This window comes from Coenobita brevimanus, chromosome 92 (genome assembly GCF_032717465.1).
Source record: "Coenobita brevimanus isolate Jiangsu-jjx chromosome 92, ASM3271746v2, whole genome shotgun sequence".
Classification (NCBI taxonomy): Eukaryota; Metazoa; Arthropoda; class Malacostraca; order Decapoda; family Coenobitidae; genus Coenobita; species Coenobita brevimanus.
The window spans coordinates 4,763,019-4,779,074 of NC_137045.1; the positions used below are offsets into that span (position 1 = coordinate 4,763,019).

The window sequence follows — 16,056 nt, forward strand, 5'->3', positions numbered from 1 at the left end:
GTCTTCAGTGTTGTCTTGATAAGGTTAGGGAACTCTCTCTCTCTCTCTCTCTCTCACACACACACACACACACACACACACACACACACACACACACACACACACACACACACACACACACACACACACACACACACACACACACACACACACACACACACACACACACACACACGAGGACTGCTGTATAACTTCAAGCACTGATAACATATCCAATTAAACATGTGAATGCGTAACCCTTGACAAGAATTCCAGATATGATTAAGACTGGAATCCTTATCATCTGAACTTGTACACTGAAGTCTGTAATTCAGTTGCACTGTAATTAACTTTAAATGTATTGATATTCTCGTATTTCTTGCCAACACCAGACATTTTTATTCAGCTTAAGGGAGTATCTAAATGGAATATTTGTTGACAACCCTCACTAATACCTTTGTGCTGGAAGAAGATGCCTTAACGTGATGACAGTAATATAACAAAAGCTGCGCTGCCGCTCAGTTATACAAACGTCCATCTCTCTCCCCATTCACCGAAAAGGAGGATGGTGGACTGTATGAGGGATGAGGGGGGGGGGTATCAGTCTGCAGTCCATTGGGTTCACGTTTCAGATGAACAGCGGGCCACAACAGCTACTACTAATACCAACATCTTCGCTTCAGTAGGTCTTCCCTGAGCAGGATAAAAATTGTGGAGGTATTAAGATTAAATGAAAATAGGCGCCATCGTACTGCATGAATTAGTGTCCATGATTTATAATGGCCATGTCTCAATAATGAAAACTTTAAAATATGTCAGTTCTACCGCCCAGCACTTCTGTCGCAAGCATCGTCATACGGCTGTGGATAAGTTTGTTTGTGGCGTTTTCTCTTCTCCTTTACTCCATATCCTTTATGGCTTACTTTGAGTTTTCCAACTCCTCTAAATACGGGAAATTTGATCCAGATGATGATGATGATGCTGTTAATGAGGATGATATTTTTGAAGACAATCATAAGAATGATGCTGGTGATGTGATAGTGATATTAGTGATGATTAAGGATGATGGTGATAGTAATGATGATGGTAATCATAATAGTAATGGCGGTGATGGTGATGATGATGGTGATGGCAGTGATGATGTTAGCAATGATGATGATGGCAGTGACGATGGTGATGGTGTTAATGGTGTTGATATTGATGGCAGTGATGATGGTGATTGTGATTGTGTTGATTTTAATGATGGCGATGACAGTGATGGTGAAGATAGTGGTAGTGATGATGGTGATCCGTACGGCAAAGACAGGTATGTTGATAAAGATGACGACGATGATGGTAACTGTGATGGAGATAGCGACGATGACAAGGACGAATTCCCGTATCACGTAACACTTATCTCCTAACCAGCCTTCCATTCCATCGCCAAAAGTTAAGAAGATAAATGAAAGCCATTATAAGGTTTCAGGAGGGCCATCACTCCGTCCAGCCTTTATCCAGGGGGACAAAAAGAAAAATCCACGACCAAAAATATTTTCACGTCGCCTGGCGTTTCAGACTTCGAGAGTTTCCTGATTCCTGCCGTCATATATCATCGCCTTTCCTCCCACCTGCCACTTCCACCCATCGCCTCAACTTTATTTATTTATTTATTTTTATCGTGGGATCAGTAGAAAGACCATAGGTAATAGAAAATTGGTATAAGAGCCTAGGTGAAGAGGTGTAGTATGAGTAAAATTAATAGTGAGAAAAAAGGTGAATATATAGTGTAGGTCATGAAGTGCCTTTTAATCACCAGACCTCGAGAAATTTCCGTAATTCCCAGTTGCCAGCAAAATCATCAGGCGTTAGGTAAAGACAGACTAAGCCATCACGAAGATTAAGGACCAATATGTCTTCAGGGAGGTTTATATGTTCACGGGAGAGAGAGAGAGAGAGAGAGAGAGAGAGAGAGAGAGAGAGAGATTTTTTACACAGCAGCAGACATCTGCTGCATTAAAGAATATATTCAGGAAATTAATTGCACTTCTAATTACTGCCGGACGGTCCATTATCCATCTTGTGACTATGAAGAGAGAGAGAGAGAGAGAGAGAGAGAGAGAGAGAGAGAGAGAGAACGCAATTTTTTCTTATATTTATTTACTTCAGTAGCATCGATGATTTTACATAGACCTCCGAGTTAGTGATTTTTTTTTTTACTTATATTTTTCTACTACTAAGCCTCACGGTTCCCCATGCACTCAGCAGTAACTCCAGAAATTTAACTAAGACAGCATTGATTCCCGTTGGTGACATTACTTTCTTCGTTAACCGTACCCCCGTAATTTCTACCACTGCGCCATATTATTGCCAAAGAAAAGATAGCTTCATTAATATTCCTTAACTCGAATTCATCGGTCCCCATGGTAACGATAATTATTCATGTTTTTATTCCTGTTTTTTTTATTATTCCTTCATGTTCAATAATACATAGTCTTATAATTATCCTACAGCTAATCGTAGCCTTTCCTAAATTTTCCTTTCTTTTCTACTTTCAGGTGAGTGTTTCTTGGCAGTTTGGAAAGCAGGCGCCGTGAGTACTGTGTCTGGTGTGGACAGAACGCGGTAAAGTTGGATAGATATTTGCTTTATAAGGTATTGTACAGGGAGGAAGGGAAAGAATTCAGTACCTAGCTCATACCGTATTCCATTTCAGTTTTATTTTCTTGTGTTCAGTTTTAATTATCGGAAGAAATTTGTCAAGAAGAACACGGCGCAAAATTCTAGGCAAGGGAGAATATAAACATTCACAATTTACTCACGATCCTTTTAATTTTAGGTAGACAGTATTTATTAGGTCATAACTGTGATCCAAAATATCTCCACTGCTTTCATGCAATTGGTTTTTTAACTGGAGAAACTGGCAAATCAACTTTGACAGTGGAAGTTTTTTTCTTACTGCAATTTAGTATGGACTTTTGAATAGTAAAGAACATTAAAAAATACAGGTTATTACGAGGAATTAATGTACTGTAGTTGCGCTTCAAATGTGTTCGAAGGTTTTCAGTTTTATATGTCTGGGGAAGTTTGTGCTGTAGAATTCCAGGCTGATAATTAAGAAGCAGTATGAAGAAGCAGTATAAGTATGAGTCCAATATATACTAGATTATTCGTACTTGTATTTTTTTTTTTTTTTTTTTTACTGATCTTGTATGTAAACTATCTACTGTAAGTTTATTAGTTCCGCATAGCCAGAGAAGTTTGTGTTGTGGAACTGTGGACTAATAATCGCTTTGAAAAAGAATTAAATACAAGATTATTCCTGTGTTGTGCAATTATGTGTGTGGGCGTGTGATTATCTCCAGACAGTGCAGCGGCCAGAGCAGTAATCAAGTGTGGCCTTGACCTGTGCCGGAGCTCAGGTGTTCTGTAGGCGTGAGTGGGAAGATGGGAAGATGTAGAGGGAAGGAGAGGGTCGAGCAGGAAGGGAAGAAGGAGAAGGGGAAGGGTATCTAATGGAAGGATTAGTAAGGGACAGGATGGAGGTATGGGAAAGTGGAGGAATGAGAAGTAGAGGGTAGGGGGAAGGGAGGAGGTTAGGAGGAAGGAGAGTTTAGTTGATAAAAATAGGGGTAGGGGAAAGAAATGGGAGCAAGGAAAAGGACGGAGAGCCAGGGGGGAAGGATGATGGGCTGAAGAGAAGTAGTGGTATGAGAAAGGAAAAGGAGGGGTAAGGGGAAAGAGAGGGAATGGGAAGGAAGGATTTTTCAGTTGTCATTCTTCCATCTTGTGCCCTTCTACCGCTTCCTCACATCACCCCCGTCTTAAGTCTCCCCTCTTAATCACCTTCCTCTTATTCATTCACACCTTTCTTCCTTTTTTTTTTTTTTTTTTAAATAAATTAATTCACTTGCTTCCCTCGCTCCTTCACCTCCTTTTATCCTGTCTCTCCTTCTCCCTTCCCTTGATCTCCCTTCTTCTTCTCTTTTTTTTCCTCCTTCTCAGTCTTTCTCCCATCTTCACAATAATTTCTCATTACCATACTCCCTCTCCTTATCAGTCTCTCTCTTCTATTCGCTATCACTTCCCTTTACCTTCCCTCACGCTCCTTTATTCTCCCTCACCCTCATCCATTATTTTTCCCGTCATGCTCACATTATCACCCTCCACATTTCTTCATTTTAAGCCTTTCCATTGTCCTCCTTCCCTTACCCTTAGTCTTCCCTGAACACCTTCATTCTTCCTTCCCCATCTTAATTTTCCCTCATAGCATTCTTCTTGTCTTTTCCTCTCTCATACTCCTTGTTTGTTTTTATCACTTTATTTCTTCCCGTGCTTATGTTCCTCCCGTTAGCTCCTCTCTTATTTTTCCATTTTCACTTTACTTTTTACGTTGTCATCATCCCAGTTTATCCATCTACTAATCTTTTTCCACGTCTTCATCTTCTTCCTCTTACATTTTCCTCGTTATCTTCTATTATTACTTTATCATCATCCTTCTATATCCATTATCTAATCTGCTATTTCTTAATATTCTTCCCTATACTCCTTCGTACAGTTTCTTTGTCTTCTGCTTACAGTATAACCATCTATTAGTCTCTCCTCTCTTGACTCTGTTTTCAATATTCCTTTCCCATTTTTAGTAATTTCTGTTCCTACACTTTGATCATCACTGTTTACCCGTCCTCCTAATCTGTTATCCTCTATTTCTACATCATCACCCTGTCTGTCTGTGTACTAGTCTGCTCTTACTCTTTTTATTCGTGTGGCTTCTCTCACTATTACCATCTCCCTTCCTCTCCTACATTATCACCCTTCTTCTGTATTGATATTCTAATGTGTTCTTTTTTCTCATCCATTCTCCCCCTCTAATTCTTATCCTCTCCCCTCTGTCCCTGCGTTATTGTCCTCCCTTTCTTCTATCGGTCCCCTAGTCTGTTTCACATATTTCTCACTCAGTCTTCTCCCCTCCCACTCCCTGTATGCATTTTTCTCTTCCAGTTCTCTCCCTCGTCTCATCCCGTTCTGTCCCTCCCCTCTCTTCTTTCTCCATCTTGTTCCTTGTCTCTTTACCCCGACCTTTTTCTTTTTCTTCGTTCCCCATCTCCTTTCACGCCTCCCCTCACTAGTTCTCTAATTACATCTTCCCCCCTTCTCTTTCATCATTTCCCATCCCTCCCTGTCTTTATTTTCCTTCAATTTCATTACCTCTTTATCCATCTTTTACTTATTTTCCTTGTCACACCATACCCTCTTCACCTCTTCTCTCATTACTTTCCATCTCACTCTTCGCTCACATTCGCCTCTCCATTCTGTATTTGCCTCCCACTCCTTAGCGCATTGACTCCCCATCATTCTTTTTTTGTTTTTCTCCTCCCAGTCATCCCCCTCCCACTATGTTCTCATATACATCTCCGTCATTCCTTTCTCTTCTTAGTCCCCTTTCCCTCCTCCACTCTAAGTTTTCCTTCCCACTTCTCACCCCCTTCACTCCTCCCCCTCCCTAACACCCCTCTCTTCCCCTTTCTCAGCATCTCTAACCCACTCTTCCCCTTATCCCTTTCCCTCCCCTACTTTCCCTCCACTCCTCAGCTCCAATACCTCTTCCTCTCTCCTTCCCCTTACCATCTTTCCCCCATCCCTCCACCCTCCCATCCCGTCCATACCCTCCACCCCAGCCCACCTCACCCCCTCAGTCATTATACCTCAGAAACTCGTCCTGATGGGTTGGTTATTATCTCACCAGTCTGGCTATCCTTAGGTCAAGCATAAACCTTCCCCATTTCACCTGATCGCCGCAGAAATAGAGGGGTTAAACGTTGAGGGACGGGCGGGGGGCATGCCGTTAATCGAGGGAGGTCTGGTATTATGCTAAGGAGGCGTAACGTACGACCGAGACATATTATTGGGCATTATGCCGTATCGGGGAAGCCTCGGCTCAGTCGGACAAGACGGGGCACTAATTACGGCGATTTCACTCTAATAAGCTAATTTACTGCACCTAAAGTTATGATTTTACAACACTGGTATAGTCAAGGGAGGGGGTACTGGGATCACGTGCCCTACTTCTTATGATCTCATTCTGTCTACGGCGTTACACCTCTCTTGCCCATTTAGGAACGTGGGGGCCCTTGGACTGACCACTGAGTCCAGATATTAAGGCAGAACGACAAGAAGCAGTTAAAAAACGAATAAGAATCGTATCATTCCGGTCTTTTGTTATATACTTCAGATATGCCCAGAACGAGTATATCACTGCATTTTTTTCCCCAGGTGTGTTTCGGCTAAGGAGGAAAACACCCCTTCTAGAAGTCACCCCGGCCCCCTTCAACTAAGAAGCTGTGTGTTGACCCCTTCCCACCTTTCCCTCTACTGTAAATCCTAAGATCGTTTTCTCGTCACTTTAAGAGGTCTAAGGTACCTCTTTGTTTGCCATTTAGCACGTTAATATTATTGCTTCTGAGCGTGGAAGTGCGTGAGTAATTATGAATTTTGTTTGGTTTGTTAATCTGCTCGTGCTTCTGTGTGTCTGCCTGTCTCCCAGCGAGATTATGGAAAACTATAGTATGGAACTGCAGCGAAGTTCGCATAATGAATGAGAACCATCAGAGAAAGAGGCAATTAATCTTTTGTCGGAAAAAGCCGAAAGTCAGAAGTTAGGGGCAAGGTTTTCTCAGGTTTAATCCGATTTCGACGTCTTGATGAAACGGTTGAGAGACAGGGAAGAGTGGAGCTTTTCGAATTTGACAACAATCGGGTAGAGGTAAAGGTCGCAGGGTAAGTAAAAAGAGTCGGTCATGTAGCTCAGGTGGGTGTGACTCGATCTGGACCAGACTTCGTGGAAGAGCTAAAGGTTGGCTGAGGATGAAGTGATTCTTTTTTCAGAACAGAGGATCATTATTAAAGTTTAGGTTCACAGGGCCAAGTCACCACTTGATTCTATTTAACCAGGCTTGGTGTATAGGTTGAGGAACAGATACGAATGAAGTATTTCGATTTTGAGAGCAGTCAATCAGAGATAGGCAGCACATACAAGGATCAAAAGTTGGCTTAAACCCATTTTAGGGTGTGGTGGCGTGGTTGTTGCACGGTGAGTGCTCCTTCTTATCGTGCTTATTCTGTGTGCAGACTTTTGAAAGTGATACCAAAGGCATATAAGAGAATATAAAGGTGAAATAGGCAAAAAAAAAATCGCTAAGAAAAGGTGCTAGAAAGCCTCCTAAGTTGACAAGAACCCGACCCCCACTACTTACCAGAATTTTGGCTGCGCCCTTGTTTAGCAGTGAAGGAATATCTTGTTAATTATTCTAATAACTGTCACACTTTTAACCCATTACTCTTCGGCTTTTTTTTTTTCTTGTTACCGTACCACTTGACGATTTTACGTAGCTTAGGAAAGAGTTTTGTAGTAGTAACGTTTTGTGAAGGCTCTATCTCTCCTCTCCGGTTTGAAAAGCCCATCATAAACCAAATAGAGTCGTCAGGAAAAAGCAAGAATGAAATTTTAAATGTCATGGGATTAAAGGGATAACCTGGATTACACGCTAGGTTGACTGTCAGGACCTGCTAGTAAAATTCTGCACTAAACAAAAATAAAATACAGTTTTCTAATTATCACTCGTAAACGTAAGGTTCCACCACTCTCATTTTCGGAGATTATATATTTCTTTGCCTTCTTCATTTTGAGAGATTAAGATTAACCATCCATTTTCATTTGCAAAGATTAAAAATTCCAGTGTTTTAAAAAGTTATCTTTATCATACCAGTATTTTTCTGATGCACTCAAACGGTCTCGTGCTTTATATTCGTTTCTGACTCATTGGTATTCATTAATTCCGTCTCGTAAAGATTCACTTCATTCTCCTTTGTTTGCTGTATATGTTTGCTTCTTCGTCTTAAGTCATTCAGTCAGAGTTTTTTTTGTAGGGGGAGGAGGGGTAATATTCGCTGCCAACAGATGATTTTATTTAGTGTAAGGGAGACGTAAAAAATAAGCTGCTGAATTTCCATTTATTAACCCTGCAGTACTTTTCTGGGGGGAGTGAGACAAATTTCCTCAGCTTAGGAAAGGTGTTTCGTGATAATGGGGATGGAAATTATCTCCATACAATTACGTTTTCAGTACAGTAAACCTCAATTTGTTTAATTTTTACAACCATCAGACGATTACTCTGTATTCAGATTATGAAGAACCTTTCTTAGTTAAGGAGCAAGAAACATTGATCTCTATAATACAATGAGACTTTTTCTTTATTGAATTCTAGCTATTACAAGTTTTTTTTTTTTAAGAAGGGATTTATCAGACTGAATGTGTTAATTTGTTGCCCTGTCTACTCTTGTGTCAGTCAGCAAGAAAAACCTCGGGAAACAAGTGACAGTAACCAATTTAACTTTGGACGATTTTGTGCGTGTCTCTGGCCTTGTGATAATTAAAGTCCACTTGATTTGTTTCCCATTTGATTTCTTTCCCCACTTGATTTGTTTTTCCACTTGGTCGATGTCTCCACTTGATTTGTTTCCCCACATGATTTATTTCCTCACTTGATTTTTTTCCCCCATTTGATCTGTTTCCCAATTTGATGTGTTTCCCGCGTCATATTTATTTCCCACTTGATCTTTGTTATTCTTGAAGGAAGGATTAATGGGTATTGGATAATTTCACCCTCTGTTTCTAAAGAGGTTTCGTGTGTTGTCAGCTCGGTGCTACCGTAATTAAGCCCACTGACATGTAAACTCGCTCAACTCTCAGCCTCGTCAGTAATAGGAGCTTTGATGGTTGGATTTTGTAGAGTTTTAGGTAGAAAGAGATACGGTAGTTTCAGTGGCGGCAGCACTATACCGTCTCAGTGGTGAAGTATTTCCACACCAGCATTCTCCTCCGTATCAGACACATTGACAGCACGGATTTATTCACCATTGAGACTCATCAGTAACAGTGAGCTTTTGTAGTTGGTAAGGGTGGCTGTTGAGGTGGTGCTGTGGAGTGGTGAAGGTTTTGATTGTGGTGGTGGTGGCGGCGGCGATACTAAGTAGAGACAGTGGCTGTGGTGGTGGTGGGTGGTGGTGGTAGTGGTGATGATAGTGATGGTGGTGATATTGGATGGATTTTGTGGTTGTGGTGGTGGGTGGTGATAGTGGTGGTGATATTGGATGGAGGTTGCGGCTGTGGTGGTGGGAGCGGTGTGTTTGATGGGTGGAGGATGTATTGACTCGGCAGCTGACCGACCGAGCAGAAGGCCGACTGAAATGTTGACTTTCTATCTGAGAGGTTGGGAATGATGAGGCAGGGAAGGAGGAGGAAGATGCTGGCTGAAGGAGGAAGAGAGAGAGAAAAAACAAACTTAAGCAAAATGGAACAAAGAAACTAAGTTGGGGAGAAAGTAACTTTCTGAAAAGGAAAAAATCGTTAATCTAAATTATATAAAGAATATAAAATATAATAAACTACATTCAGTAAAACACACTAACCTGAATAAACGAAAAGATATTATTTTACTAAGCTAAGGAAATTCGGCAATAAAGTAATTTAAAAAGCTAATAATCTAATTTCGGTGAATTAGATAATGATCGAAATTTGGGGAAATATTTACCTGGATGATGAAAAATATGGAGAATGAACTTAGTGAAGTGGTAGGTAGACAAGAAGTAAAAGATACATAATTGGAGAAAGCAGAAAAACGTAAAGGGCAGAAGAGGAAATAAGGAATATAAAAGAGGCAAAAGAGTAAATTCTGACCGAGGGGATAAGAGAAATTAAGGTAAAAATGGAAGTAGTTTCACAGTGAAACTCATTACAAATTTTATGACGAAATGTAGGGCGAAAGGGCTAATAACGAATACCGCGATGTAATTACACTAGTAAGATGCTAGGATACCGTATAATATTTTTCTTTCCATCATGCGGCGCAAAGTTGAAATATTGTGAATTTGATTGTGAAACAATATGTCTGTGATAAAGTAGGATAGAATACTGTTAAATTGCTTCTGGTTTTAACAGTTTGATTCAGTTTATTTTGACCTGGGTAAAATAACTTCGAATTCTATAGATTTACTGCACATGATCATATATTTCCACTATACTGTATATCAGATAAATGTGACAGGCGAAAATTACCTTATTTGCTCATGCGATCAGCCTTCCTTTCCTCAAATTCGTGAGTATTTACAGGATATAAAGTTGACACATCAAGAGCCCAGCTGCAGCATGATCTTAAACTCTTAAAGCCCGTGACATATTTTTTCTCTTATTCTCGCTAGCACCTAATGACTGTACTCAGCTGAGGGAGAATCTGTAATAGTGAAGAGATTAATTAAAACAATAAAATCCTTGCGGTTCCAAAGTCTCCTGAACTGAATCAAGCCGACCGGAAGCAACAATAGTAAACTTTACAAATAAGACAAGTCATCAGAGTGAATGGGTTGAGCTTACTTATGTTAAAATGGACTTTTCACGGAGCTGCTAAACATTCATTCACTGTGTGTAAATGGCGATATTACTTTCTGTTATAAGGTCAGTTTCGGAAGGTTTCTGGTGAAAGGGGTTGAATTTTACTATATTCCTGAAATAATGACTAAAGCGATTATGGAATTTTGTGATGCAGATATGGCATAGTTTAGGGGACGGGAGGGGAGAGGAGTGGAGAGGTGAAGAGAGGAGAGGAAAAACGAGAAGAGAAGAGAGGAAAAGAGAAGAGTTGGGGAGAGGAAAGGGGAGATTAGGGAATTGGAGAAGAGGAGTGGGGAGAGGGAGAAGTGCCAAGACTGTGATACCGGGTGAAAGCTTACACGATAAGCCTGAGGGGAGAAGACCAATCAGAATTAAGATATGAGAGAGGGGAGATAGCTTGAGGGCAGACTACGAGTGACGGGAGACAGAAGGAATGAGAGATATAGGGGCAGGTAAGAGGGGAGAGGTGTAAGGAGAAAGGTAAAAGGGGAATTAAGAGGGGAGAGGTGTAAAGAGATAGATAAAAAGGGAGGTAAGAGGGGTGAGGTGTAAGGAGAGAGATAAAAGGGGAGGTAAGAGGGGAGAGGTGTAAGGAGAGAGATAAAAGGGGAGGTAAGAGAGGAGAGGTGTAAAGAGCTGAAAAGAGAGGTTGGAGGGGAGAGGTGTAAGAAGGGAGATGAAAGGGGAGATAAGAGGGGAGAGGAGTAAGGAAAGAGATAATAGGGTAGGTAAGAGAGGAGAGGTGTAAGGAAAAAGATAAAAGCGGAAGGATGAGGGGAGAGGTGTAAGGAGAGAGAGAGAGAGAGAGAGAGACTAAAGTAGGTATTAGAGGAGAAGCAGAGAAGGGGACTTAGAGAGGAAAGACGGGAGAAGGGAAAGAGACAGAAGACGGCGTTAAGGGGAAAGTGGCTCAGACGGCAGTGAGAATGACAGACAGGGGGGAGGAGAAAGGCGGAAGAGATACGAGGGGATATCGTTAGGGCAGGTAATGAATCCGAGAAGACATTAGATGAGAGAGGGGAGAAGAGGGAAGAAGAGAGACAAACGGGAGCGACAGATAAAGGGAAAGACATAGCGGGGAGAGAGGAGGTAAGGGAATATCGTGAGGGAAGGTAAAGGAACCCTAGGGGAATGAATACATTTTGATGTATTCTGGCTTCAGATCAAGTGCCGCAGAGGGTGAAATTGATGTCAGGCATTGAGAGAGAGAGAGAGTGTGTGTGTGTGTGTGTGTGTGTGTGTGTGTGTGTGTGTGTGTGTGTGTGTGTGCGCTAGCCCGTACGTTTCGATGATGTCTTCAGATGCGAGAACATCTTCAGGAGCTTCACTGTCCGACACTTATTTTTTCGGAAACAAGGCGTTTCACTTCGTAAACTTTACATTTTTAAACACCACACATATTAGGGCCCTGAAGTTTCCGCATGTATTTAGCACTTCTCTGTTTATTCATTTTATTCTTGCTACCACCAGACGATATTTATGCAACTTAAGAATAATATCTGTACTTGTTTTACTCTGATTTGGCCTATAATTGCCATCTCCCCATCTTGAACTGCGAGTTCCAGCAAGAGGTTAGCACTAAATCATGTTGCCAATACTGAAGGTGTGCTACGTTAAAGATATAGAGCCCTAGTGTTATCTTTTTCTGCCATTGAGTTACATGAAGTGTGCTACAAAAGGACGAGAACCTGGGCCAAGTTAACGTTAAACGAGAATACGAGTAGTGGTAAAGGGGTTTAATAATATATTTAGCCCCTGCAAATCTAAAAATCGCTCCCTAACAGAATAAAATCGTCTGGGGATAACGTGAACAAAAAACTACGTCGGCTGTCGAAGATAAAAGAGGCAAAAATTTTTCTCCCGCCCATTTTTTTTTTCCCACAGTCTCGTTGTTCCTGACCATTTAGACAACAGTGGCACTCCCGCACGCACAGTCACGTGCACACATCCCACACGTAAGCACTCCAGACGTGCGTAACACTCACATTGCGCACGCACGCATACATTTACCCTCCCTCACTTGTGATACCCTCAATTATCCAATCTTGCGCGCGCGCGCACACACACACACACACACACACACACACACACACACACACACACACACACACACACACACACACACACACACACACACACACACACACACACACACACACACACACACACACACACACACACACACACACACACACACACACACACACACACACACACACACACACACACACACACACACACACACACAAGGGAAAATTCATATGATAGCCTTATTTTGTATCGGTTCTCTATACCTCGCAGCTCCAACCAAAGGATGTGTGGAATGAAGTGAGTGAACGGGAGAGTGAGGGGAGTGTCGAATATAAGGGAAGTATTTGTGGACAGATGGAATGGTGGTTGTTGAATGAAAGTAGATGTACTGGAGTGTGAGGAGGGTGTGGATTATAAGAGAGGTGGATTAGAAATATGTAGGCTAAGACTGATGTACAGGGTAGGAGTGGTGGAATGACAAGATAGTGAATTAAAAGGACACTTAGGCTTAGGGTATGGGGAGGGCTGGTGGAATGAAGTGTAAAATGCCCGGGGGAGGACGCGGAATGGAGCAAAGATAGATTTAGAAGATTGTTGTGTAAAGTTAACCTGTTCAGTAGTGTGTGAAGTGGCTTGCAAACGTGGAATACAGGAATGGTGAATTAGGAAAGCAGATAAGCGAACTGGAGATGAGTATATATGTTAGGCTACTAAAACTATGTATGTGTGTGAGACAGACATCAGACAAGCAAGAAATACAAACGTTGGAATGATTGTACTTTTTTTCTGTTTCCGTATTTTACCGTTATGACTAGCAACAAAGGGAGAGAGGCAAGTAAGCAATTTAATTAAGTTGGAGGCAATGCTTTGTTTCTTTGTGTTTGTACACTTTACTCGAAATGAAAAGCAGTGATGCTCTCATTTGGATGTCTGATGCATACGGACTGACACAGAAAATTGCTGGTACGGTATATATTTATTTGGGAGCCATCGACACGGAAAATGGGAATAGATTGAGTGTTCATCAACGTATGTTTGTTTCTGGATTCTACCTCACTCTGTCTTTTGGTGTGAAAAGGGTTAGTTTAATGGGGATGGTGATAATGATAGATGGTGGTGGTGGTAGTGATGTTTATAGGTGGTGGTGGCGGTGGTGGTTGCCTATACGTGTCTCTGCCTGTCCCGTCTGCAATGTATTTCGAAAACTCACGAAAAGACTGGGACGCAATGTAGCCGTGCGAATAAAATTGCAATGCAAAAACTTTTCGTGAATATTTGATGAGCCTTGACCTCCTTAAGAACTTTCCGAGTATTGGCAGTAAGTTTGAAGTTCTGTCATGAGCAAAAGATTGCCTATTATTTCCACTGCGTATTCTTCACATTATATGAATGTCACTTTCTTCCCTGACGTATCATATCAATCATATATGGCCGGAGGAACATATAAAGCCTCTCTCAACTTAGAGGTAATAACTAGAAGAGAAATTTGAGAAGCCGAAGAGGTGTGAAATGTTGAGCGATCTTTTGTCCCTGATTTTGCCGTCAACGAATCTTTACCGAAGTAGAATTCCTCCAAAGATATTTTTTTTAGCACAAAAGACAGTTTTGAAGTGATTTTGCTGTACATCCAAATCCCCACGATAAACTACATTGCAAGTTTAATGCTTCAGTATAGAAGGACAAGGATTAGGTTTATTGTGCACGTGTTGAGAGATACAAGCTGACTCACGGGCAAGATACAGAAAAAATATTTAAAAAAGAAATAAAGTCATCAGTCAAGCCATCGATATTCTTGAAGAGAGACAGTAGGCCATGAGTGACCGTCGTATCACTATTAGTATGATGTATGTCTTAGTGTATCTCCGTTCAGCGATTTTACTCGACTTAAGGATGATCTCACGTTGTCCAGGAGAGGCTTCTAGTAACGAAAGGGTTGTTTTGCTGGCAGATATTAATGTGATAAAACTAAGTGAATTTTGTGGACTGACTTTCAGAAATAGACGAATTTTATCATTTTCGGAATTTGTAGGCACTCTTTTGGGGATGATGCATACTTATATTGTTTGGTTAATTTGGAAGTGTGTTGGCCTGCTCATACCAATTTTAGATATATATGGGAACTATTATTATTATTATATATTATTATTATTATTATTATTTTGTCGTTTAGTATTTCCACTTACTTTAATTGGTGATTTTGGAGAGACTATATTCCTAAAATGTGATTAAAGTTCAGCGAGGCGCAGAATTCTCGATACGCCTATGCATAATCAGCTTCATTATCGAGGGGTGTTTAGCCATGGGTACAGCGTGTGTGTGGTTGTAGAGAGTACACACACACACACACACACACACACACACACACACACACACACACACACACACACACACACACACACACACACAGCCATGGGTACAGCGTGTGTGTGGTTGTAGAGAGTACACACACACACACACACACACACACACACACACACACACACACACACACACACACACACACACACACACACAGCCATGGGTACAGCGTGTGTGTGGTTGTAGAGAGTACACACACACACACACACACACACACACACACACACACACACACACACACACACACACACACACACACACACACACAGCCATGGGTACAGCGTGTGTGTGGTTGTAGAGAGTACACACACACACACACACACACACACACACACACACACACACACACACACACACACACACACACACACACACACACACACACACACACACACACACACACACACACAGCCATGGGTACAGCGTGTGTGTGGTTGTAGAGAGTACACACACACACACACACACACACACACACACACACACACACACACACACACATAAGCATCTGTGAATTTAAATACGCTTTTGATATTTATGGAAACGAGAAAATAGAGAGAAAGGAAATTTACGAAAATATGGAATGGCCAGAAACTAGGAGAGAGAGAGAGAGAGAGAGAGAGAGAGAGAGAGAGAGAGAATAATGGATCATGGCGTGAAGGGAGACAGCGAGGAGTAACGAAAAGAAGAACAAAGGAATGGTAAAAATAAGGTGAACAGAAGAAATGGTAGACGAGGAGGATAGGGAGGGCAAGGAAAGAGAGGGATTGAGGAAGAAAAAGGGAGGAGAGTCGAATAACAAAAAAATATCACCGAAGGGAAAGCTGAGGAAAAGGTAGATAAAACATAGAGGCAGGTGGATGATAGTTGGATAGAGAGAGAGTGATAGAGTGGGGGTATGAAAAATTTTGTGTAGCGAGTGACAAGGGAGAGGGAGAGCTGAGGAGTGGAAATTTATAACAGCCGAAGGGAAGTCAGAGGAAAGGTGGCTAAACGGACATACAGACTGATAGATAGATAGATAGGTAGATAGATAGAGGTAATAGGTGCCTAGGGATTTACTGGTAGATCTGTTGATGGGGACTGGCAAGAAGATGTGGGATAAGTGAGAAGGGGAGGGTGAGCGAGAGAAAAGAAATTATGACGGTCGAAGGGAAGCTGAGGGACGCACAGAAAAGGGATAAAAAGTTGACAGATAGAGTGGTATAGATTAAAAATAGATATATATTACAATTATATTATGTAAATTTGGCTAAAATAGGCATCGA

General features: G+C 41.5%; 1 protein-coding gene across 1 annotated transcript in view; it reads left to right on the plus strand.

Moving 5' to 3' along the window:
• LOC145412065 (uncharacterized) overlaps positions 1 to 1,382 on the plus strand; it is a 184,191-nt gene extending 182,809 nt beyond the window's left edge. The window contains exon 2 of the mRNA XM_080281982.1: positions 1,187 to 1,382. Within this exon, the coding sequence (XP_080138108.1) occupies positions 1,187 to 1,382 (196 nt within the window). The remainder of the gene's footprint in view (positions 1 to 1,186) is intronic.
• The last annotated feature ends 14,674 nt before the right edge of the window (positions 1,383 to 16,056 follow it).